Below are 25,937 nucleotides of genomic sequence, written 5' to 3'. Positions count from 1 at the left end.
GTATCATTATCTCTCTCCCTAGCCTACCCTCTCTCTCCCCCTCTCCACCATGCACCTTCATGCTTGACATGCTAAAGAAAAAATTGGAATACTGGAAGCTGGCCACTTGGCTCTCTGTATGTCGGCTATTGTATTGTGCAATCCATTTTGATTGATTATATCCAGTTTTACTGGCCTTTGATAATGTTTGCAAGGCAGGCCATCTCTTGACTTTATGTCTCATATTATGGAGCTTTTCTGGCAATCTTGTTGTCGTCAGAAAGCCTTGCAGCTGCTTCAGTGGATCATCTTTGCTTGCCTAAAATGCATGGGGGTCTGAATATCCTTAATATTCTCTTGCATATTCTAGCTCACAAGGGTTAAATGATGCTACAATTCATGCAGGGGGACCAGCCATGGATTTACATGATGCGACATTTGGTTTTACACTTGTCTACTATTGCCTTTGGTCAATGGCAACCCCATTGAAGGTAGAGGGATGCCCATTTGTCACGCGCATGCTTTCTGATTGGAATCATATACTTTCCCACAAGTGGAATGGATGAGATACTCTTGCAGGAAATTCTTTGTGTGCTGAGAGTATTCGTTGGTCAAAGGCATTCTCCACCATGCTAGCTTTGCAGGAACCCCTCCGTTCTTATTTTCTTTGGTCAAAAGGCATATGCTATGTGAATGATGTACTAGATGCTACTGATATGGTGATTTCTTTTCTTGCAGCTGTCAGCCAGTATGATTTGGGGCAGCATTACAGGCCTCTATGGTTACAGATGCTCCATGACTTCCAGCCAATACCTTGTCTTGAGATTGTTGACCGCCTTGAGGACTGGGTTCTTCAATTGGTTGATCATGTTTGTCGGGCACTACCTTTAGCTGATATCATGGTTGCATCTTTGTACAAGGTATTGCTGCCTCTCCCTTGGGTTTCGCTTGATGCCAATCGCATATGGTCTATGAGATGCACCTCTCGATGGTGGAGTAAAAAGATTGCAGCACGTTTGGGATTCCAAACCTCCCCTTTGGCAAAAGTTCTTATGCTGGGTTTTGATTGGGGTTCTTCCCTTTGGATAGATTTTAGCTCATCGTCGTATTGCTCCTACCACTTGTCGACGATGTCTGTCTATTCGGGAGTCTATGCCTCATCCATAGTCACATGATTTCTTGCTTCTTATACAGCAGCGACTCTAGGCTCGTTTCTCTAGTGCTTCCTTTGGCAAAACATTTTGGTGGTTTGGTTTTCATTTGTGAGGCAGGGTTATGATCTTCTTTTTTATTGGGTTCGTTACTTGCAATCATCGGTCTTGGATGATCTCTCTATGACAATCGTTTTATGATTGTCAGCACGCTTGGGATATAGATTATCTTGCCTTCTTGTCATAAAATGACATCTTTTGATGTTTAGGGCCGGCTGTCCCTTCCTTTGGGACTGTTCTTTGTAAGATAGTGACAAATGGATTTCAACCATAAAAAGTGTGTGTGTGTGTGTGTATAGGTGGAGAGAGAGAGAGAGAGAGAGAGAGAGAGAGAGAGATGTAACTTCATTGGTTTCCAGTTATCGTTGGAAGATGTAACACCCAAAGCACATTTTAAGAAAAAGCAAGACATTGAATGTGCATGCATGCAGAGGGATGTGTGTGATGCCCACTCGCATGCGTGTGTGTGTGTGTGCGTGCGTGTGTGTGTTGTATTACGGTGCGTTCTAGTGTGTGTGTGTGTGTGTGAGACCTGCAGCCCTTGCTCCAGCCTTTACTTCAGCCCCCTAGCTCCCCCAAACCAGCCCGTTTGCATCAGCTACCTGCTGCACCACATCAGAGCTAAAAAAACGACGTTTTGGAGCATTAACTACCTGCTGTACAGCCCGTCAGAATTCCGTACAGCTGTACGGACTTGTACAGCCTGTCCCACCCTACTCAGGCTGCTGCTGCCAGTTGATTCCCTGCTCCTGGGTCGTTTTTATGCAGGGTTTTGCTCACGGACTGCATCTATATGCTGGTTTTGAGGGCTCTTTGTTCCCCTTTCTCTCATCTTGGGTTTCTGGGTCTTGTGTACTCTTTTCATCGCCAGAATCTCCCCTCTTTTTCTGAAAATAGTTCATCTGGGAACTTTTACTGGTTTTTTTCTCCTTTTCTTCTATAGAAATTGTCTTTTCTTTTCTCTAAATCCCTACATCTCTCTTTCCCCTTCTTCTCCTTGCAAATACACTATTTTCTTCTTCTCTGTGGGCTGTTTTTCCTTTTTGGGACTGTTTTTTCTCTATTATCACATTACAGGTACCTCTTTTTTGGGTTCCATCCTCTTTCGAAGACATGGCTGAATACTCTTATGCAAAAACTTTTCAAAAGGATCGATTAGTTCAATGCAAAAAGCAAAAGTAGGCTGAGGGTCAGCATGACCCAGTGCATGATTCTGTTGAAGCACAACTGGTTTATGATCTCATGCATGAAGGATTTGCAAACACAAGGAAAGAGTGGAAAGACTCTGTTCCTTCGGTTGGTCTCATGGTTGAAGTAGATGAAATTGTGGATCCAGTGAGAGAATATGCCAAAAATGCAGTTATTTTATTTTTCCCAGGTCGGATGCCACCTGATGTAGAGGTAGGCAACTGGTTGATCCGCACACTGGCTGGCTCATTTGTTCAAAAGGTACACTATGCAGCCAGAGGTTTTTTTGAGATTATTATGGTAGATGAGATTCACAGACAAATGCTTTTGGAACATTCGCCCCTCTTTTTTGGGCAGCAAATGGTGCACGTTTTGCCATGGTCTCCCATAAGGGATTTTCAGGCTTTGATCCGACACAGATGTTCGGTTTGGGTTGAAGTTGTAGACTTCCCGCAATGCATGGCTTCACTCTTGCCTAAAATTGCAGTGACTTTAGGCAAAGTGGTGTGCCCACCATGGCCTAATGGCAACTCAAATCGATTTTGCATTCTTTGGGATACTGACAATCCCACACCAGATTTTTATTCAGTCACGGTGAACAATGTTGACATGGGAAGTGCTTTGAATGGGGATTATTTGCAGGGGCTTGCTTTGAATGTAAAAAATTTGGGCACATGGCTTCGCGGTGCCCAATGAGTCAGCATAAAATGCCTCTTGCCACTTTGCCTGTTCAGATGCCCACTAAGGATGTTCCTACCTCTATTGGGAATAAAAATAGAGGTAATAGACAGTTTTTTGTGAATTAGGATAAAGGCAAAGCTCCAGTGTGGTTTCAAATGGGACTGCTTCTTCCCCTTTGCTTCCTGCTATTCAACTCTCAACAAAAGGACCGAAACCTCCAACTGATGGATGGCAAAGTCCAAGAAAAGTTATTTCTGTTTGACGACCTCCACCCCCTCGCACTTGGAATGGTGCATCTTCTAGTGGAAACTCTCCAGAGGTCAATTCAGGAATTGGGATCACATGGGCTGCAGTGACAGCTAGTAGAACCCTCTTCCCTGAAGAAGAGGTTGCTGCTTTGCTGTCCACTCCTCAGGTGGATGTTTCTTCTCAGGGAAGAGGCCCTGACCCTGAGGTAGAAATGCAGGGTTGACATCCTGAAGGTTGCTACTGTACATAGTTGTTTTTCTCCTATAAATATCTGTAAATATGACTGCTCATGTCAAATGCTTTACACTTAATGTTCAGGGGATGTGTGACAGTAGGAAATGGAAATTTGTGTGGCTATATATCAATAGATTTCAGCCTGACATAGTGGCATTACAAGAACACAATCAACATGTCTATGCAGGAAAGACAGGTCATTACTGTGGATATGATATCTTGTATGCTGGGGAGCACTCTTTCTCAGGTGTGCAGGAAAGACAGGTCATTACTGTGGATATGATATCTTCTATGCTGGGGAGCACTCTTTCTCAGGTGTAGTCTTTCTGATCAAGCATGAGCTTCAGCTAGTTATTGCTTTAAATGACAATCAAGGTAGATGGATTATTCTTCAATGCATCATTCAAGGCGAGGTGTTTGAATTTGATCCTCTAAATCTTTTCGGGATAGAACTGCAATTTGGGATGCCATGCAACGATATCCATGGAGATATCATGTCTTTACATGTGGGGATTTCAATAATGCTCCGCAACAGGGTGACAATACATCAATAAATAATCATATGTTAATCCCTGAAAGGCATGCATGGTCTCAATTACTGATGCATCTTCATTTGGTTGATCTTTGGAAGGAATTGCAGCCTTTGTCACTAGGATACACTTTCCAAAAGTGAATGTGCATCTCCAAAAAGAAAAGATTAAGAGAAAATATATATTGGTGTTCACAACCAAGGCCACATACACATATTATAGTGAGGGGTTTTAATTCACTTTCTTTTTATTCGTGAGAAGTTTAAATTCACTTTATAGACTTGGAATTATATTTAAGGTTTAAAACTCCATTTTTTACATGCAAAATGTGGATTGACTATGCCTTTGTACATTCAGATCATGCACCTTTATGGTTGAGGTTCTCCTTTTATGATATGCCAGATGATAGACTACCTCAAAGGCGACATCTGATTGTGAACAATAGCTATTTGCAGCATGTTGTTTTCGAGGCCATGGTTACTGAAGCATCTCACTCTGTGTCTTCTCAGAGCCACTTTGATATTGATAATGCATAGGATTCTTTTGTTTCCAAAATGCAAGTTGTAATTAGAGGTTATGGCAAGTCTTACATGAAGACACTGAGGGAAACTGTTGCTCAGGCCAAATTGACTTGTCAAGACCTCACTGAACTCAGTCATCTTCGTCCATTGTCCTTGCATGAGCTAACAACACTATGCCAAGCTAGACAGTGTCTTCAAATCAATGATCACAGGAAATTGGCTAAATGGGAGACTAGAGCAAGACAAAGAGCTTTTACAGATAAAGGCTGCTCTTTCAAACAATTTTTTAAAAGCTTGCATCAAAAGAGATTAAAAACAAACATTTGCAGAGTGCTTCTGCTTAATGGTTCATGGACTACATCACGGTCACAGCTTGCTTCTGTTTGTGTACATCACTTCTCTCAGCAGTTTGGTCCTGCAGATCCTCCCTCACAGCAGGTTTTGTCTGCAAGAAACTTACTTTTACAGCATGTTTCTCCTATCGTTTCCACTACTCAAGCTTTGGAATTGGAGGAATCCTTTACTGAGAGGAAATTATCAGATGCAATTAAATCCTGTGGTAGATGGAAATCTCCAGGATGGGATGGTCTTAGAGTTGAGTTGTTTCTAGAATATTGGCCTCTTTGGAAGCATACATTGCTGCATATGGTGAACTCTGCTTGGCAAAATCAGAAAATGCCAGACACATGGAAGAGAGATCTTGTTAAACTCCTTCCAAAAAAGCAAATTTGTGAATCTTTGGCTGATTGGAGACCTATCACGCTTATGCCAGTCATTTACAAAGTTACTACCAAAATGATTGTTGATCGGTTAAAAGGTTATTTACATGATGGGTTGCATCCTGCGCAATATGGTTTTGTTCCTCGTAGGCATATCACAGATAACATTGCTAATGCTTATGTTGGAATCAATTATGCCAAATATATGCAGCAGGATGTTTTGCTATTGCAAGTTGATATTGCCAAAGCTTTTGATACTATTAAGTGGGACTTTATTTCATCCACTATGCAGGCCTTGGGATTTGGCACAAAAATGCAGCAAGTTATCAATTGGCTATATGAAGAAAGTAAAGCTGCCTGTATACTTTTAAGGGATATCTCTACAACCTGGATTCTTGGTTGTTCTGTTCGACAAGGATGTCCCCTCAGTGCTTTACTTTTTGCCATAGCCACTCATCCAATGCTTCAATATATGGACCACCTCTTGGACACTGGCATGTTGCACGGATTGGAAATTCCTGGCAGCCGTAGCATGATCGCTCAAGCATATGATGATGATTCTTTCTTTACCCCGAAAAATGCTCGGAGCGATCTCTCCATGATTATGCAAGCTCTTTCTACATATGGTTTGGCTGCTGGTCTTCGTGTCAATTTTCAGAAATCAAAATTATTGCCGTTACATGCTAAAGACTGGCATAGTCTTTTGTGGCCTGGGGAAATTGTTCCAACTTCTCAATTGATTCGACATCTTGGCTATCCTCTAGGTTGGGGGCTCACTCGTTCTCAACAAACTGATTGGGTGCTCACAAAGTTGAGGGCGAAACTTGAATATTGGAAGCTTGCAACTTGGCCATTACATGTTCGTTTGCGAATAACGCAATCCATTTTGATAGCATACATACAATTCTATCTGCCTCTCATTGTGTTCAATAAGGCAGATCTGGTTTCCTTTATGTTTGTTATCATGGAGATTTTCTGGTGTTCAAAAAATGGCAAGAAAAGTCTCAGATTACTCTCTATGCATCGTTTCTGCTCTCCAAAGATGCATGGGGGTCTGAACATACTCAATATTCAAATGCATATACTTGCTCACAGGGGGAAAATGATGTTGCAGTTTATGCAAGGGGGTCATCCTTGGGCTTTCATGATCCGCTCTCTTTTATTGCATATTGATACTTCTGCTTTTGGGCATTGGCAGCCTACACAGTGGGATTTCCTATTTGGCTCTATTCAAGGCAAGCTCTTTCTACATATGGTTTGGCTGCTGGTCTTCGTGTCAATTTTCAGAAATCAAAATTATTGCCGTTACATGCTAAAGACTGGCATAGTCTATTGTAGCCTGGGGAAATTGTTCCAACTTCTCAATTGATTCGACATCTTGGCTATCCTCTAGGTTGGGGGCTCACTCGTTCTCAACAAATTGATTGGGTGCTCACAAAGTTTAGGGCGAAACTTGAATATTGGAAGCTTGCAACTTGGCCATTACATGTTCGTTTGCGAATAACGCAATCTATTTTGATAGCATACATACAATTCTATCTGCCTCTCATTATGTTCAATAAGGCAGATCTGGTTTCCTTTATGTTTGTTATCATGGAGATTTTCTGGTGTTCAAAAAATGGCAAGAAAAGTCTCAGATTACTCTCTATGCATCGTCTCTGCTCTCCAAAGATGCATGGGGGTCCGAACATACTCAATATTCAAATGCATATACTTGCTCACAGGGGGAAAATGATGTTGCAGTTTATGCAAGGGGATCAGCCTTGGGCTTTCATGATCCGCTCTCTTTTATTGCATATTGATACTTCTGCTTTTGGGCATTGGCAGCCTACACAGTGGGATTTCCTATTTGGCTCTATTCAAGGCAAGATCAGAGGTTGTTTGCTTCTTGATTGGAAACATATTTTATCCCACTTGGAATGGAATGGCAGAGATTCTTTGTTGGGAAATTCCTTGAGGGTTGAGAATATTTATTGGTCCAAAATATTCCACCCTCCTTTGGCTATACAAGAACTCAGGCGTTCTTATTTTCTATCTTTCAAAGGCATTTCTTCTGTGGCGGATGTACTTCAGGATGATGGCACTCTTTTATCTTTTTCTATGGCTGCTAGCAAATATGGTTTGGGAGCTCATTACCGTCCTTTATGACATCAAATTTCAAAAATGCTTCGACCGTTCTTGCTGGTACCTCGTTTGGAACTTCAGAATAGGCTTGAGGATTGGACTCTACATTCTTCTTCCTCTTCAGCCCGTCCTTTGAAGCTCTCACATATCACAGTGCCTCTTCTCTGTATAAAGTGTTATTACTTCCGCCTTGGATTTCTGACAGAGCAAATTCTGTTTGGCATATGTATCGCCCACTAAAGTGGTGGAGAAAGAGGCTGCGTCTCCTTTGGCATTATAAAGTCCTTCTTCGACAACAGCTTTTCCTTTGGCGAGTCCTACTTGGCATTTTTCCATCCGGGCAGTTTTTCGCGCATAGACATATTGCTCTGGCAGCTTGCCACAGATGTCTACATTCTGCTGAATGTGTGCTTCACATCTTTTGGCACTGTCCACACACTTGTGATTTCCTCGCTCTCATCCGATAGGGGCTTCGAGCGAGATTTCCTACTGTTACTTTTGGCAAGTTCTTCTGGTTGTTTGGTTTTCATCTAGCTAGACAGGGTTTTGATTTGTTTTTTGGTTGGGTGCGCTACTGGGCATTGTGGACTCTATGGATGGACATAAATCATAGAGTTTTTGGTGATCCTACTTTTCCATCTTTTTTTTTTCCAAACGATCTCTACAGCAATCGTTCTATGATTGCTTTCAGACTAATTTGATTGATCATGATGTATATACAGCTTATACTGAGATTTTCAGTTGAGTGGTAGTTACTCCACTTTTGAAGTAACTATGAATGTAATTATTTTACAGCAATAAAATATTTCTTCTCACAAAAAAAAAAAAAGTGTGTTGTATTACTGTTTTTAGTTGTGAGTAGTAGCTGTCCCACTCTAGGACAGATATTAATGTAAATGATACTTTCTTAATGCAAAATTTGTTCTACAAAAAAGAAAGTGTGTGTGTGTGTGAGAGAGAGAGAGAGAGAGAGAGAGAGATCTGGATTCAAATTTCATAGGGTTTTGTAGTTATCATGGAAATATGTATTAGGTGAAGCATATATATCCTTAACAGTATAGATATTGAACACAATATTGAAAGGAACGTAGAAGCTTTTGGGAAGACCAAAGTAAATGCATCTATTTTACGTTGGTGCACAGAAATCCCCTCCAGATTGAGTCACAGTTTTGATACCGTGATCGCTGCTGATTGGTGAGTCTAGATTTTCCAAATTTCGGTCCCCTATGCAAATAAGCCAGTCAACAGTATGTATGTGAAAATGTCTGGTTTTGTTAAGATAGGTCTTTTGGAAAATATGTACGCCTTGCAGAAATGAATTTGATGTTTCGAGGTTTTAACATGAGCCTTATTGTCCTTTTAGTACCTTCTTCAATGTGTCACATGATGCCTTGGTAAACACTGTGAGAGGATTGCTGAAGAGGTCTAGGGACTGCCAGGCATTGTTCTTCAATCCACAGAGGGGCGGCAGTCTAGCTTCCTTTCTGCAAGTTGCCAAGGAGTCATCATTGAGTGTGGAACTTCTAGAACATTATGACGATCATACATGGAGCCTACATCAAGGCCTGTTGAAAGGGCATACGTCAAGCTGGCCTAATTATGACCCTGAGCACTGCTATCCGGTACTAGCAGTACTCAGACATGCAGATTTGCAGGATGCAATAAAATGTGGCGATCTGGACTAAGTTTTGCATATTTTTGTTGAAAACCCCTATCATCCTATGCAGCCTTCCCCCTTCATTCTTTGCCCCCTGCAAGAAAGAAACTTTGGTGTAACCAATTTTCAGTTTCACTTTCACTCGTTAGATTGGTCATAAATTAACCTGGAGGTCAGTGGATCTCTTTTACAGCTCAAATTTGAGCATTACGCTTTGCATTGGGATTCAGAATCTTTTTACATAGTAAATCCTTGACACATATTGATCTTGAATATTTTACTATATTCTGGTAACTAACATATAGAGAGTAAGCTAGTATTATTGCAGTGGGAATCATATTCCCGTTTATATAATTATAATGGAGGCTTTTCCTTTTATTTCATACGAGAATTCACATATCTAATGACATTTTAGGAAATACAACCCACCTCATATGCCGGCCACCAAGGTCACATTATGAGGGGAGTACATGCTCCACATAGAGCTGTGTTACCATCCTTCCACATAAATTCGTGATGGCCTAGACAAGAATTGGGTTCCTTAGCTTGGTGTGTCAACACTTGATCTAATCTACAACCCAAACTATTTCTCTTCTGCATATTTGAATCAAACATGTGGTCATGTTCAATCCTTAAACAAAAAATATAATTGTGCAAGAGTCTTTACTAACAACTTCAACTCAAACACTTGGTTGTTTTGACTCAGTTTGCAACATTTAAAGACACACAATGTATTTCTTTGGAACTCTATATTAAATTTACTAGGTGGTCGATTTGCTTTCTTCTTAAAATTGCACAAATTTCAAGCAGATATAATATGAGTTCTACAATGGTATTTTTAGAGTGCTCTTCAATGCCAAGGGTAGTACATAAAAGGCAAGAGTTTTATCAACTTTTTGGGAAGTTTTGATCATTTTACAAAAGTACTTATAAGTAACAATTTGCATCTTCGGGTCATGAATGTGTGTGGGGGAAGCAATCTTGAGGTGATCGGAGCTGCCGTTGCTGCATTACCGTTCTTTGGCCATCGGTTTCGATCGAAGTGACGTTGGACGCAGTGGATAGCATCTTGTACTTGTAGCTCCCGTATTTCTTGAACGGAGGATGGTAGCGTTGATTGAGCATGCAATGGCATTGGTTTACCACTGTGGTGAGCTTCCTTCTCCTTTCGAGCTGGGCCCTCAAGTGGTGTGTTGGTGTAGGCTGGGGCTTCCAATTGGATTTGTTGTGTCGCTTCATTGTCGTGAATCGGGGAGGTCGGGGCCGAAGAGGGGGGGGGCTTGGTTTGCACAGTGGGACTACCGTTGTTTGACCACCATTGGTAAGCGAAGCAGTTCGGGTGCGCCAGTCGATTTCATTGATCATATAGCTTTAAAAGCTCACAATTGGAGCTTGGAAAATACGTTTTAGCAACAATTTTGACAAGAATTTTATTGCATCAATTTATTTATTTTAGTTTTATTCAAGATGTGAAAGCATGATGATGCCATATTCTCTAATCAAATCTCAAGATGGATCATAACAATTATGAAAGTTTAAAGTTGTCTCCCAAATGAAGAAACTTTATAACATCATTGGAAAAGAAAAGAGACCAAAACTCTTAGCACAATCTTCAGTAATAAACTTGACAACGTATCAAATCAAAGAAATAAAGGATAAATTATCTAATTGGGAAGACATAGTTAGGCTAGCACTAAATTTGATAAATTTCAATGTAAAAGTTGTGATTTCAATTTTTAGAGATACGAAATCAATAGCAACAGGTGCGTATAAAGCTTTAGAAAATAGGTTTTAATTTCTCAAAAAATATCTAGGATCATTATGTGTAAGAATCAATTTGAACAATGCAATAAAATTGCAAATTGAGAAAGATTGAGATTACGTGGTTAGGCAGTCAAAAGAGAGAGCTCATCTCAAGAAAGGTGATGAACAATTTAGTACAACAATTGTCATTAGAGATGCCTCACCCTCCATCCTCATTGTTGAATAAGTTCATGCAAGGCAAATAAGAAGAGGCACTAATATAGGTTTGAATCATGAATAAGTTTTTAAAGCAAGAGGAAAGAGAATCAGAATTGTCTAGGCAGCAATAATCAGGAGCCCTAATATACATTCAAGTAGTTATCAATCTTTACACTATCTATTAGGTCACCATCAACATCAAGGCCTTTTCAATTAGATGGCAACATGGAATCTACGGGGGGAAAGACAACTCTAATAGACGAGGCAATCCAAAAAATACTCCAATTGCAATCATTTTGGTATTCTAAAGTCGTTTGAAACTTGAGTGTAGAAAGAAGCAAAGAGATATTGTAGACAATCAATACAATAGAGTTGAAAATGAACAACAAAGGCACAAACAACGTCATAAAAGGTAGCTAGCTAATTATGCATGAACAAAATGAAATGAAGCTCAATAAGCTTCTACATAAAGTTCTTGTTGCACAATATGCTCTTGTAAAAGGTCCAAATGAAAAGGATAATCATGAAAAAAATTTGATGGATTGATTTCGAAGTAAACTATCACATGAATTGTGAAAAGGATTGGTTCTCAGAACCATGCCCAATAAAAAATGCCAAAGAAAATGTCATTATGGGAGACAAATCACCTCATAAAATCATAACAATTGGTAATGTTTCACTTCATAGGAATACAAATCTTGCAAAAATTATCGGGGATGCTTTCTATGTTCTACTTGTTATGTATAAAATCTTCTTTTAGTTGTTCAATTGCTAGGGAATGACATGGACCTTGTATTCAACAATAACGGTTGCATAGTTAGGAGACTTAAATAATCCCAGCATCATTGTTGAAAAAGGTATACAAATTGGTGTCATCAGCTATTCTAATTAAAAAGCATTCGTTGCAAATCATCAAATTCGGGATGCATATCTTGGTACATTGTGGTATAAGAGATTCAACTCCTCAACTTCAAAAGCTTAGTTTCATAAAAAAGATTAAATATTTTACAAGACATACCTAAGGCCTATTTTCAAAACGTATTTGCGTTCATGTTGCATGGGTAGTTGACACCAATAACCTTTTCTTACATCATTGTCTAGGTATACATGTCTAGGCATACAAACATTCTCTAGATGATACATTCTAATATTTGGGGTTATGCCTTGACTTTGGCTTTGAACAAAGCTTTATGTTTTGTCACTTTCATGGATGATTTTTCAAGAAAACATGGATTTACTTCTTTAAAAAAAAAAAGATGCGCATTATGCCTTTTAAAGAATTTAAAGCATTCGTTAGAAAGCAACTCAGCAAGCACATAAAGTTTCCCTAATATAACAATGGAGGTGAGGATGGATCATATGAGCTTGTAGAGAAGAAAAAAGAGTGATTACAAAGTCAACAAAATGCATGCTGGATAAAAAGAAAGTACCCAATCCCTAAGCTTGTGCAACATTTTATTGGATGAACAAAAGTCCAACTACAACCTTATAGAATAACTCTAAATGAAGCATTCATAAAAATAATCCTTCCATTAATTATTTAAGAGTATTTAGCTCTCTTACCTACACCAATATTGTAGATGAAATCAAGAAAAAACTTGACACCAAGTCTATCAAATGTGTGTTTACAGAATACAGTGAGAAAATTATTTATTTTAGGCCCACTAAATAAAGTGTAGGCATGGCATGGATGATCCATAGTAAGATACTCTATATGCTTTTGATACACCACTTCTTTGAGATGTGTAGAATGGTGATTCTCTAAACTACCTCCACAAAATGAGCAACCAAAATTTCGTTGCACTTTGAAACCTACACTACTATGTAGCTTGGGGAAGGCATGCATATTTCACAATGAAATTCATTGTAATGTAAAGTCTTTACTAATTATTGATGAGTCATGAGATATTATATACATCTAAGATTTGTGTCATTGAGAATGAAACTCAATCACCAATGGTGTAATATGCATGTCCATATTCCCCACATTAGGGTTGCTAGCTACTCGAAATAAACCATGCAAATCTATGTTGTGGTTTCATACCTATGCATGGCATGGCTTTTGCATTATTCAAATAGGGGTGATACGTGGATAAAAAATGGTTGAATAGAGTGGTAAATATGTAGATGAGTATCATTGAAAACCATCATGGAATAATATGGTGAGTACATTGTTACATCCAAAGAAGGGAATGAGTATTGGTGAATACCCTTTCGGTGAATATCATTGCAAAGGACCTAAAGCAAGCAAGACATTGAATATATCTTCACACCATATATGTACTTGAACAAAATTACAATGCAAGTTGTAGTGCAATTTTCACAAAATTGCATGCATCATGAACATCCATAATTATACTAAAGGTAAAAGCATAACACACCTACATTAAGGAAACATGTAATTATGCAACCATAAGGTGATGGGGTGAATGCCTCGATGGAAGCTTATCCTCCATACTACACAAACAAATAATTTGCAAAACTTATGTCAAGTATTGCTGCTAGGCCTTCATGATGGTGAGGTGCAATGGGTAAAGCTTGTTGAAGGTGCTATCCTCGAGCAAGGTGGCCATGCAGGTTGAGATGGCATTTGCTAATGAGGCGATGTCCCCTCCTTTTCTAGAGCTATGGCACAAGGGATAAGTAGGGTAGTATAGAGATGGGAGGTGGTGTTGATGATATGAAAATGGTGATAATAGGTAGAGAGATAGCAACGGTGATAAGAGGTGGAGAGCTAGTGATGAGGCCACGGCGGTGAGGTAGTCGTGAGGTAGTGATGAAAAGAGGTGGAGCTAGTGGCAAGGATGGTGGTGAAGAGGTAGAAAATATCGATGGATCTGAGGGTGAGGATGGTAACATGAGGGGCATAGGGAGGTGATTTGATGTGGAAGTAAGTGAAATGCTAGTCATGGAGATAGGGAGGGGAGTTGATGTGGAAGTAATTGAAATGCTAGTCATGAAAAGTGAAGAGCCTCCAACAATGATGTTAGATTTGTGTCAAGCAACTAAATAACATGGATACTCTTGGGTCCTCAAATGGTAGCTATGGTGGAGGGGGAGCTAATGATGAAGCGATATTGACACTTCATGCAGGTAGGTGGAGTGAAGGGGAAACCAATGAAGAAGATAAAGATATGACCACCACAATGGATCGGCTGTGGTGGGGAGTGTTGGGGAGATGGGTTTGAAAAATTAGCATGACAATGGATTGGCTATGGGGCATGTTGGGGAGATCGTCATGAAAGATGAACGAATGATCTTGTTCTTTCTAAGAGAAGATACGATGGATATGGCATGGGCCCTCCATGGCAAGGCAAGCGTGAAAGAGGGGGTGTTGGTGTGAGGATGAGTGAAGATATGGTGGCGAGGATGTGTGTTGTGGTGTGAGGCGGGAGAGTGACTTGAGAGGATGTATTGTATGAGCGTTAGTAATTAGGGGGGGGGGGGAGTGGGCTAGGATGCAGGTGAGGTGAGCACAAGTGAGATGGAGTCTATGAGTGTGAGTGAGGGAGTGAAAGCAAGACGGATGTGGTGAGGATGTGTGAGGGACAATGAAGGTGACAAGAGTCAGTTCCTAGTCTCTCGGCAACCAACTATTAGGCCATGAGCTAGTTTTACCATTTTTATCAGGGGTGATGGTGTAGGAAATCGGTAGTGACAAGAGTCAGAAGTTCCTAGTCTCAACAACCAACTATTAGGCCAAGAGCTAGTTTCACCATTTTTATTAGGAACTAGAAACCAACATTGGGCATCAAGGGTTTGAAGGTTAGAGGAATGAAGAAGAAAGAGGCTGGTGGGCTGAAAATCGAGAGAAAAGTAGGATATGGTGAGAATGGGGTGGCAGTGGGGTCAAGATTATAGAGGGGATGGTTTGTAGGGCGTTAGGAGGAAGGCGAGTGGTGAGATTGACATGGAAGATAAGGTTTTGTGCGCGGAGGGCGTCGAAGTGCATCTGGAGGATTTGGGGGATAGTGCGTGGGGCAAGGGTATACGTGGCTAGTTGTGCTGAGACCTCTCGATATATATGAAACTCTTGTTGCTCACAGTCTTCAAGCACGGATTCCTCTGGGTGGCCAGAGGTACACATGTGCTCATTGTCTTCTTGCACAGAAATGGTTAGTGCCCATTCCTATGCCAAGAGATCTTAGAGGGTCTAGATTTGTTAGTCGTATCCCTCCTGGATTCTAGCTTGCTGTGCCTTGGCTTGTTCCCATTGCTACGGAGGTTGGGCGGACCCTACAATTGGACATTCAACCTAGCTAGTTCTACTGTTAGCTCATTAGCTAGGCCTGGATGTTCAAGTGTTTCCTTAAGCAAGCCATTTGCTTACATTGTCCGATTTTGGCATTACGTGCCTTGGCTTCTTCGATGGCCTGGCATTTCATCCGGGCTCAGCCTTGAGCTCTTTCGCTTTATGGATGGCCTAAAGGGTCGGTAGGGTGAGGGGGCCATAGTATCCTTTCAATTTACTCCCATTTAGGTAGCTACTTTATAAGATGTTTGGTGGTCCACAAGGCTACAATAAGCTTATGCTCCCAGTCGGTATGATTGGCCACCACCATGCAAGTTATAATCTTGCAACAAGTTTTATTCGAGCTCTCAGCCAGGACGTTTGCGCTGGGATAATATGGCATTGACTTCCTATGTATAATCAGAAATTCACTGATCAAGATCGCTATAGTTTCATTGAGGAAATGGGTTCATCGGTCACTAACCAGCTCTAATGGTGGACACCCAAACCGCGCCATGACTTGCTCATATAAGAACTTAGCAGTGGATCTTGCATCGGCTTTCCTGGTGGCTCTCCATTCTACCCATTTGGTGAAGTAATCTGTGGCCAAAATAATGTATCTAGCCCCTCTTCATTTAGCTACTGGGATTATCGGTCCAATAAAATTTATGCCCCATCAGTCAATATTCCTATCAAGGGCATCATGTTTGCTTTATGTGTGATTTGCACATGCTCGTAGGGGTCACACTACTTGATAAATTCAGCTGCATCTCCAAAGAGAGTCAGCCACCAAAGGCAAGCCTACAACACCTTACATACCATAATGTCAGTGGTTGCAAAATGCCCTCCTGTAGCCCCAAAGTGGGCTTCTTTGGGCACATCAGTATATTCATGCTCGCACACACATCTACGCATGATGCCATCCTTGCCCATGTAGTATAGCTGGCCTATAATTAATTGATATGGCACTGCATCCTTGATGAGTTTGTGGGCTTTTTTAAGAGGCAATCCATTGGCCAGGTAGTGGCCAATTTTGGTGGCCCACTTAGTGATTATGTCAATGAGGAATACGGAAGCATCGAGAAGATCATCTTTGACCCTCATCGGAGCTTCTCCATTTGGTATCTTCCCATTACACACTACGATTGTTAGGTCAAACTCCAAGAGGATTAGCATCCACTTGGTGATGCGTCTCGTCATGCATGGCTTGTTGACTAGATGCAGTAGTGTTTGATGGTCCACAAAAAAGATGAACTTGTTGGCTAACAAGTAATGCCTTAACTTTTTGACTACATAGACCATGGCCAGGCCCTCTCTCTCTTTAGTTGTGTAATTGACCTCGGCATTGTTTGATTGCCAGCTAGAAAAGTATATAGGGTAGTCCAACCAGCTAGAAAAGTATACAGGGTAGTCCAAGTTATACTCCCCGGGTTGGGGCTAACACACACCCAATAGCAGAATTAGAGGCATCTATGTATTAGATTCAACTCTGGGGCTCATAATACCAGTGTAATGGTGGATAGGGCTTGCTTGAGGATTTTGAAGGATTTTTTACATTCCTCGGTCCACTCAAATACTCCTAACAACTTGTATGCTATGTCTGCATAGAATAGAATGAACCTTTGATAGTAGCCAGTGTGGTCGATAAATCGCTACACTCCCTTGGCATTTATGAGGGGTGGTGATTCTAGAATGAGATTGATCTTATTGTAGTCCATGGAGATACCGTTCTGGGACACTATGTGACCAAGAATCATGCCATGTTTGACAAAATTGGCAATTGAGGGGATTCAAGGATACACGGTACAACCAACACCTTTCTAGGACAGTCTGAGGTATCTCAGGTGATGTCGAGCTCACACATATGTCATCTAAGAAGACTTCCATGAAGTCCCTTAGGTACTCCTTGAAGACGGTGATCATCAACCATTGGAAGGTGGCGAGCACATTGGTAAGCCCAAATATCATTACTCTAGCTTCCTTTCTAGCTACCCTTTCCAGGACATGTTCTATGAATGGCAAGGGGTAGTGGTCATGCCTGGTGGTGGCATTTACATTTTTTAGATCCACGCATACTCAGAACTTTCCAATCTTCTTTAGGACTATCATGATGGGTGACACCCAGTCTGTATGCTCGATCTCATAGATGAATCCTGCATTTATGAGTTATTGGATCTCCTCTCTCACTATGAGTGCATATTTGGGATTAATAAGGTAGGGACATTGACACAATGGCCTAGCATCATCAACCATCGATATCGTGTGCTGCACGACTTCAACAGCAGGCACACCCTTCATATCCTATGTATTTCCAGGCTATGAAGTCCTTGTACTCTCAAAGGAGGGATATTAAAGCATTCTCCTCATTGGAGGTCTGCGATAAATACTGGTTGGGGGTCCTGACCTCTCGATGCTAGGTTTGCCTACTTAACCCAAGATGCTGCCATCATATCCTTGGAAGCACCCATCTTCCTAAGATCTCTTGTCCTGTTGGTATGAGATCTTGCGATCTTCCATCGTGTAGGCCTTGTAATGGGCAGGTACCTATCATAGATCCTCCTTCTCTTCACCTTCCTCTTCCATTCCTCCTTGGGGGGTAGTACTCTTGGCCCTACTGGGGGACTTCGGGCTTTTGGATGTTGGAAGCTTTGGATATAAAGGGGCCTCTTTCATGGTGCTTATGGAGCCAATTGGGGAGGTAACCTTGGTTATCTATGCTCACCAATTAGAGGAGAACTCATGGTGGGTGGGAGAGGCACCAACATATGCTAGCTAATAAAAGTATGATTTGACCCTTACTATCCCCTTGCTCACCTCGCAGGGTTTGAGCATGTTAGACATCCTAAGGGGAGTCACCGGGGTCAACCCCTTGAGTTTGAGCATTGTCACTTGGAACCCTATTCTCTCTAGAACATCAATGTTTTCCAGAATGTGCATCTAGTTCTGAGAGAGCTCCAGCACAGGAAGAGGGGCATACCAAAATTGCTCTACCTCCCTCTCATCTTATTCTTTCCCATAGGGTTTGAAATTTTTTAGGGATAATGTCCGGTTGATTGTGTTAGATTCTACGATGGCAAATAGTTGTCCTGACAGTGGGTGGATCTTGTAGGTATGGAAGTCCACTAGCATGATTTGCTCCTCATGCCACAAATAGATGTTGTTGATGCACCAATGGTGTACGAGTTTGGACATTTGCAAGTGCCTAGGAGGGCTTGCCTAGGATGGCTTCATATCTTAGCTACTCGGTAAAGTCCATGACTATGAAACGGGTACGTGAAGCCAAATACCTTAATGCTAATATCGGTGAGGACTCCCAAGGGTTCCACAGTTCTGCCATTGGCTAACTTCACTAAGAGGTGGGTTTGCTCGAGAGCATGTTTTCCCCACATCTCCTAGCATTCCTTGGTACAGACACTCACACCCAGGCACCTACAGTTAACTCTAGTACTAAATAATAGCTAGAGGAGTTGATTGTCATGAGATCAGTGCTCTAAAGTAGTTATTCAGCTATATGCATGTAACTACTAGACTCGTGCTAGAGAGTCTTGTGAAGAGAACAAAACTCTGAGATGAATCAAATAGCAATGATGTCTTGTCTATCAATTCTACTATTATCTTTTGTTGTAATCCAACAATGATAAGTGAATGGAGATCATTTTCTACTTTGTATCTACTGTCTATAATGTATTTTTGAGTTGCAATTAGTTTCGACTTGTACTACTAGATTGTGTTCCAAATCTATGTTAGAGTTCTTCATGGAAGTGTTTACTTAAGATTTAATGTAGAAGCTCTGGGTAAATCCACTCTGAACACATTTGGCAATCCTGTAGCTGATTCGAATTTAGAAGAGCTTATCGGATGGAAGGAATCAAGGAAGCTTAATGCTATGTCAGAAGGTGCGAGCGACATGGAGGAAAGAGACAACAATTTGATGAAGCAAGAGACCAAGACAAAGCGAATGAAGGCTTGCATCCCACAAGGGAATGGGCAAGTAGAAAAAGAAGATCAAGTGTTGGCAAAGATCTTGATTCAATTGTCAAAGGAGAATGATGATGCAAGAAAGATGGCTGGGCACGATTGAAGAAGGAAGGAGTTGTTCCTATTCTAGAAGAAGATGATTGAAAGCAAGAAGCCTATGGTCATAAAGTACAGAACAATCTACAAGCAAGCAATGAGAAAGATAGCATGTAAAGAAGACCAAAGTTTGGACTGATCATTACCTTCATGGAGGATCGGGTGGTGAATGTCGGACACAAGAGAATAGGAGACTCCTACTAGAAGAGGTCACACATATTTTACCAGGGCGAGGGTCAGGTCTGAAGCCTTGAGTTAGACCGATACCTAGCAACAACAACAACATGGTGAAAGTAGTGAGGACATCGACTATGTTCTGAGCAGGAAAGGATCCTCTACGGATTCGACTTAGAGTTCATAGTATTTAGAAGCAGAGGAAGAAAATCCAAGCCGACCTCGGAGTCACCAGTAGAAGTATTCATTAGAACAACCTATGGATCGTACATAGCAGCACAATTTTGTGTTACAACCCGAAGAAATTTGTTTAATCCATTGCCACCTCAACCAAGAAGAAGAAAAACTTTTCAACCACCTGTCATTATGGAGAATCCAAATCCACTGGTAAAAGCTACAAAGTTCAAAGGGAAAAAGGGACAAGACCTTGATAGTCAAACGAAAAAAAGGACAAGAACCTTCCCGATGGATTGCAAGTGGCTTCTAGGGATTAGCAGATGCAGTAAAGAAGGAGCAGTTTGTAGCCACAATGGAGGGCAAAGTAATGAGCTAGTTCATGTAGTATGGGCTACCACACTTTGCTACATATGAGGAACTGAAGGTATCTTTCTTAGGAAGATTTTACAAGGAAAAAACACCGGAGGAAGTGCTTAAAAGGCTTTGCAACATGAAGCAGAAAGATTTGCTAGTAGAAGATTATGCACAAAAATTCAAAATTTTGTATCGAAGGATGGCAGCACCACAGAGGCCTTCTAAAGAACAGTTAGGAGACTATTTTTGCAAAGGGATCAACAAGGAGTTGCGGACCACAGTAGCAGGCTGTGACCAACTTGCTGGAGCAAATGATTTCAATAGCTTAGTGGAAACTGCTCAAAGGGTAGAAAAAAGATCTAGAGCATCAAAGAACAAAGAAAATAAGGTAAAACACAATGACTCTAATTCTGAATCAGAGGAAGAGGATGACTCTGACTCTGATAGTGAGGAGAGTGATAGCTCAAAAGATGACAGTTTCGATGAAGATTCAGATGAGGAAGGAGAAGGAAAGAAGAGGAAGAAAAAAGGAAAAGATAAAAAGCCCAAAACAAGGGGAAAATCCAAGAAGAAAGAGACAAAGAGCCCTAACGGAGACTCTAAACTTGAGAAGATAATTAAGGAACAACTGAAAAGTATGGGAGTAGAATCAAAGAAAGAAAAGGCACCATGTGATTACTGTGGGAAAGATAATCATGATAAAAAAAAGTGTTGGTATAATCCAAGTTATAGGGGAAGTTACCTCCTCATCTGTAGCCAGTAGCACAAGCTTCCCAACTAGTAGCAACATCAATTAATCAAGTGGAGCACAAGCTAACCCAAGATATAACAATGCAACACCTAGAAGACCGCAGAATCATAACTGGAATATGCAACAAAGACAAAATAGTCAAGCATGCACGTATTGTGGGCTTGAGAATGGGCATCGTCAAGGTCCTTAGTGTGAACTGTGGTGTGAACATAGAAATGAAAGAGGCATACCCATTGTGAATTTCACCCCTAGACTAAATGCAAACCCACCACCACAACCACCAGGAGGGGTAGATGTGGTCATTTTGGAGACAATTGTGGAGTAGTCCAAAGAGAGTTTCCAGGAGGAGACTACAAGAATAGTCACAAAGATTCATGGTCAGAATAATATTAAGTATCCTGAATGTGAGTTTGATTGCTCAAAATGTGGGAAGGAAGTTGAGGTGTCTATGGTTTAGCCGAATGTTGAGGCACTGGTAAAATTGACAGTGCATACACACCATTATTTTGAAGTATGATCTTTTGGACCATCATTGAATGGTTAAAAACTCATTGCTCATGCATTGATCCCAAATTATATCATGCAAAATAAAATTTAGAATTTCATACATTGATAATGAGTGTAAAATATAACCAACAAATCCATAATATATATCTTAATGGATACTTATATTGAATGAGGTTACAAGTGCAAAAAAGGATGTTTTAGACCTCAAAAAAGTTGCTTTTATATCTCATTAACCTATCAAAATAATGTGATTAAAAAATAATGAGATTCAAAATGTGATTTTATTATAACATTGCAAGAAAACATGGCTTTAAAAATCTTGATTCAATGCATTGCATCATCAGGTTTAAGTGTCTCTGATGGGTTTTTGGCCATCATTTGATGACCCATGTGTGTCAGAATGGCACACAATAGTGCAGTAGCAGGCATGTGAACACCTAGAGTGAAATAATCATTGGCATCAACAAAAAACCTCACCATTTTGGTGATAATCCAACCAAGGACAAAGACGTTAGATTGTGGATTCTATCTCCCTTGTTCTGCAAAACATATAACTCTGCCTGCAAGCCAATGTTTTTGGGCATGGTCTTGCTCACGACAGAGAATCGGTTGTGCCCAATCTTCATCCATCACTCTCATCCTATAGCCTCTTCATTTTCTTAAAGGCCTTTCTACAATCCTCTGAAATGTCTTATGCCATTCCCCAATCAATGATTTTAATGCAACATGCACCGTTTGGTGTAAAATCAAGCAAGATGTTGCCAGGGTGCAAGTTTGTATGGAACCATTAGGCCTCATGCAAGCATGCTACTCTAGCTAGGAGAGCATGCATCGAATGGTGCACATTGGCACAAAAGAAGTTAATTCTCTACACCACACTCCCAATCCTTTGATTGCATCCTCTAGCTTGCCTTCTACATGTGCTCTCTTCTCTATTCCTCCCTTCAAATGCATATCAAAGTAATGCCTGAAAGACCCTTCATGAAATGGTAACTAGAGGAAAATTTGAGACAAGCTCCCACCATTGAAGTGTGGCATGATGGTCCAAAGAGGCTTCTCTAGAGTAGAAACGATAACTCAAGCAAGAACAAGGTGTCTTATTTGCATACCCCACTCTCTTCATGCTTCTCTCCTATGATCACTAGCATTTCCCTTGTATTGCTTGCCAGCATACCACGTGTTGCAAGAAACCAAGACAACCTATTAGATAGACTCAATAGATAGACCCATATGTTCCAGATCCAATCTTTTCACCTACAAGGATCTCTTTCTCAGTGATAAATTTCATAAAAGCAACATTTCTTAAGTGGCTAGCTCATTGTTGTAGCTTTTGCATGTCATCTCTAAGGACCCTTCTTTTCATTACTGCTATGCCTCCTATCTTGTTCTCAACTCGCTCCATTGCCATCCCAAACTTTAAGGTTGACTTCTTTAATGTTCTTCTTGTCACATCGTAAGACCTTACTTTTATGCATAGGCCATAATGCATCCCATCTTTCCACTTGTGCTGCACTAACATCATTGGCAAATACCAATCTTGTAGCACACATTTACTTAAATCGTGTGTGGGCATCACCAATTTGGGATTCAACCCAAATTAATGCATCAAAATCCCAATCCACAATGTTGGCAAGCTCATGGGGTTCGACATCTTGTTCTAGCATCCTCTTTGTCTCATGTATGACCTTTGTCTTGGAATTACTCAACCTATCAAGGCTCTCTATTATGGTCTCCATCTATCTCTCATGCAAGCTCTTTATTTTCTCTAGCATTTGCTCTCTAAGTGCCTGGTTGACTTGCTTGCATTGTTTCACTGTAAATGCACCCTTTTGCTTACTGCTAGTAGAACCCCTCCAGAAACCTCCATTTCATAAAACATTGTGTGGAAGTTTGTAAATCCAATATAATATTTGCATATACAAAATCCACATGTTAATTGAACTTGCACACAACATATTGTGCATGGTACATAATGCATACAAAAAAAGAGGATAAAAACACTCTCCCTTTGAGAAAGTCCAATGTAACCGAGCCCCAAAAGTGGTCCCATCTAGTTGCATTACCAGATGAGCATAGAATCTGGACTACCATGCCCCCTTACTCATCTTTCTTAGCTCGCTCTTCTACCATCCTAAATTTTAGGGCTGACTTCTTCTCCCAACTTGTGAATGCATAGAGTGGTATTTAAAGCAAATTGGCATCCTTCTTATGTAGGAAAAAAAAAAGCCATCACCTCTCTCTTCGAAATAGTCCAAGAACCAGACCTTAGAAGTGGTCCCAATTAGTCCCATCACCTTGTGAGGGTAGGGGCCAGGAACCACCAATCCCTTAGCCAAGCACTAGATGGGGCTTAAGAGAAGGGATGGAGATCTAGATACACTACCATGTGGCACATTTGAACCTCATGTGAATATTTATGGGAAAGTCTAAAACTCTAGCACTTATTTTTCATCTTTATTTCAACGCAGTCCATATGAGGGGGTTTTTGACTATGTGAATGCATAGAGGACTTTAAATCAAATTGGCATGCTTTTTATGTAGGAACACATAAACCCATTACCTCTCTCTTCAAAAGAGTCAAAGAACCTGACCTTAGGAGTGGTACCATCTAGTCCCATCACCTTGTGGGCGTAGGGGCCAGGAACCAATCCCTTCGGCATTTGGATGAGGCTTATGAGAAGGGATGGAGATCTAGATTCACTAGTACCATGTGGCACATGTGAATATTTACGGGAAAGTCCAACTCTCAAGCACTTATTTTTCATCTTTATTTCAACGCAATGCATATGAGGGATGTTGTGTTTATGTGAATGTATAGAGTGGACTTTAAATCAAACTGAACTTAGTTTTGAGCTTTATTTCAATGCAACACATATGAGTGAGAATGTGACTATGTGAATGCATAGAGTGGACTTTAAATCAAATTGGCATGCTTCTTATGTAGGAACATAGAAAGCCATTACCTCTCTCTTCGAAAGAGTCCAAGAACCTGACCTAAGAAGTGGTCCCATCTAGTCCCATCGCCTTGTGGGCATAGAGGCCAAGAACCAATCCCTTTGGCCAAGCACTTGGTGGGCCTTAAATGTGAGGATTGAAGATCCTTATAATGTTAAGGAAGTACACTAACGTTTAAGACCATTTGAGCTTTAATATAGAGAGGATATAGAATCTTTGATGATGATAATTCTCTCTCTCTCTCACCCCTTTCTTTCACTAATCTTTTCTTTTTTCCTTCCCTGAACACCATATCAGAGAATTTGGGAAAACCCTGATAATTTGGGAATTTTTGAGGGGTTGTAATTATGTAACATTCAATGTTTTTCATTGATTTTTCCCATAGATTTGGTAGTCCATCCAAATCTCACAAATGTGCATGGTTTGCATCAACATAAATAAAATGTCAAATGTTAAGGTTTTGACCAATGCATGGTATTTTGTGAGGGGTTGCAATTACAATGCATTGAGTGCACTCCATTGACTTTCTCACTGGATTTGGCCGTGTATATGAAACTCACAGTTTGGAGTGTGAATGTTCTGCATTAGTCGAGAAAAAAACATCATATGTTTGAGTTCAACAAAGCATTTTTTGTCTCTTCTCAAAAAAAGGTGGTGTTCAAAAACACCATTTTAGTTTAGTTGGAGAAAAATTAAGAATGCAACACTAGTCCTTGATATTTTGTCAAGTGTGTAGAACTTACAACCACAAAGCAATGGTCTACAAAAGAAAAGATAAAAGCTAACTATAATTGATGTACCAGAGGAAGGAACTCCTCTAGAGGGTATGCTAGCAGTTGTGGAAAGAAGCAGTGCTATTGAATTGGAGCCAAGTGGAAAGGTCATAGGAAAAAAAGGACAAAAGAAACCATCAAGCTTGGTGGAATATGAAAAATACTACCCATTCGAGTTGCATGCAACATTTCCAATTCCAATTGCAAGATGTCAAAAAGCTCCTCCAAGCTATGTATATAGAGGGTTGAACAAAGAGCATGTGGAGAAGCTTGTTGCAGACTTCGATTATAACTCTAGGCCTCCTACTGCTGTAGCGGATTTAATGCCTTTCAATCCTAAAACAAAGCAGCCCTAGAAAGGGTAGATAAAAAGGATTTAATCAAGTGCCACTACTGGATACTATCTTGACAACATTCAATATATGCTGCTAAAATATCACATCTAATGATGATAAAAGCACAGCCCAAAGAAAGAACTACTACCGCACCTGTCAGGTGAGGATTGTAGTGAATTGTCCCGCACGCTTTTGTGTGGAGATATCAAAAGATGGCAAACATGGAGTCTCAAAATATCTTGAGACAATCTCCATACATTGATATACTTAAGTAGGTGAGGGGACAATGGATTCTCTTTAACAAACCCAAGAAAGCACAACAAGGGCTTGCAAAAGGACATCCAGATCATGAGAATTGGGATGTAAGTACATATTTTAATTATGAATCATTTTTTACAAGAATGTTTTCTTAATTATTGCATTCTAATGGATTCATATATTTTGTAGGCTTTCATTGACACTGGCAAGGTAACATTGGGCAATAGCTTTACCACGAAGGATGTACATATGATAATCACAAGTGATGCCATTTATGATGGTTGGATCTCCAT

At 40.5% G+C, this 25,937-nt stretch overlaps 1 protein-coding gene across 1 annotated transcript in view; it reads left to right on the top strand.

Moving 5' to 3' along the window:
• LOC147893783 (S-adenosyl-L-methionine-dependent methyltransferases superfamily protein) overlaps positions 1-9,417 on the top strand; it is a 54,005-nt gene extending 44,588 nt beyond the window's left edge. The window contains exons 6-7 of the mRNA XM_087386243.1: positions 8,498-8,630; positions 8,800-9,417. Of these exons, the coding sequence (XP_087242369.1) occupies positions 8,498-8,630; positions 8,800-9,121 (455 nt within the window). The 3' untranslated portion in view covers positions 9,122-9,417. The remainder of the gene's footprint in view (positions 1-8,497; positions 8,631-8,799) is intronic.
• Positions 9,418-25,937: the final 16,520 nt, after the last annotated feature.

The sequence above is a fragment of the Dipteris shenzhenensis genome, chromosome 15 (assembly GCF_047967505.1).
Source record: "Dipteris shenzhenensis isolate YYH24624 ecotype China chromosome 15, Dip_SZ_1.0, whole genome shotgun sequence".
NCBI classification, from domain to species: domain Eukaryota; kingdom Viridiplantae; phylum Streptophyta; class Polypodiopsida; order Gleicheniales; family Dipteridaceae; genus Dipteris; species Dipteris shenzhenensis.
Note: the sequence above shows the minus strand (reverse complement) of the source record. Positions and strands in the feature narration are given on the sequence as shown.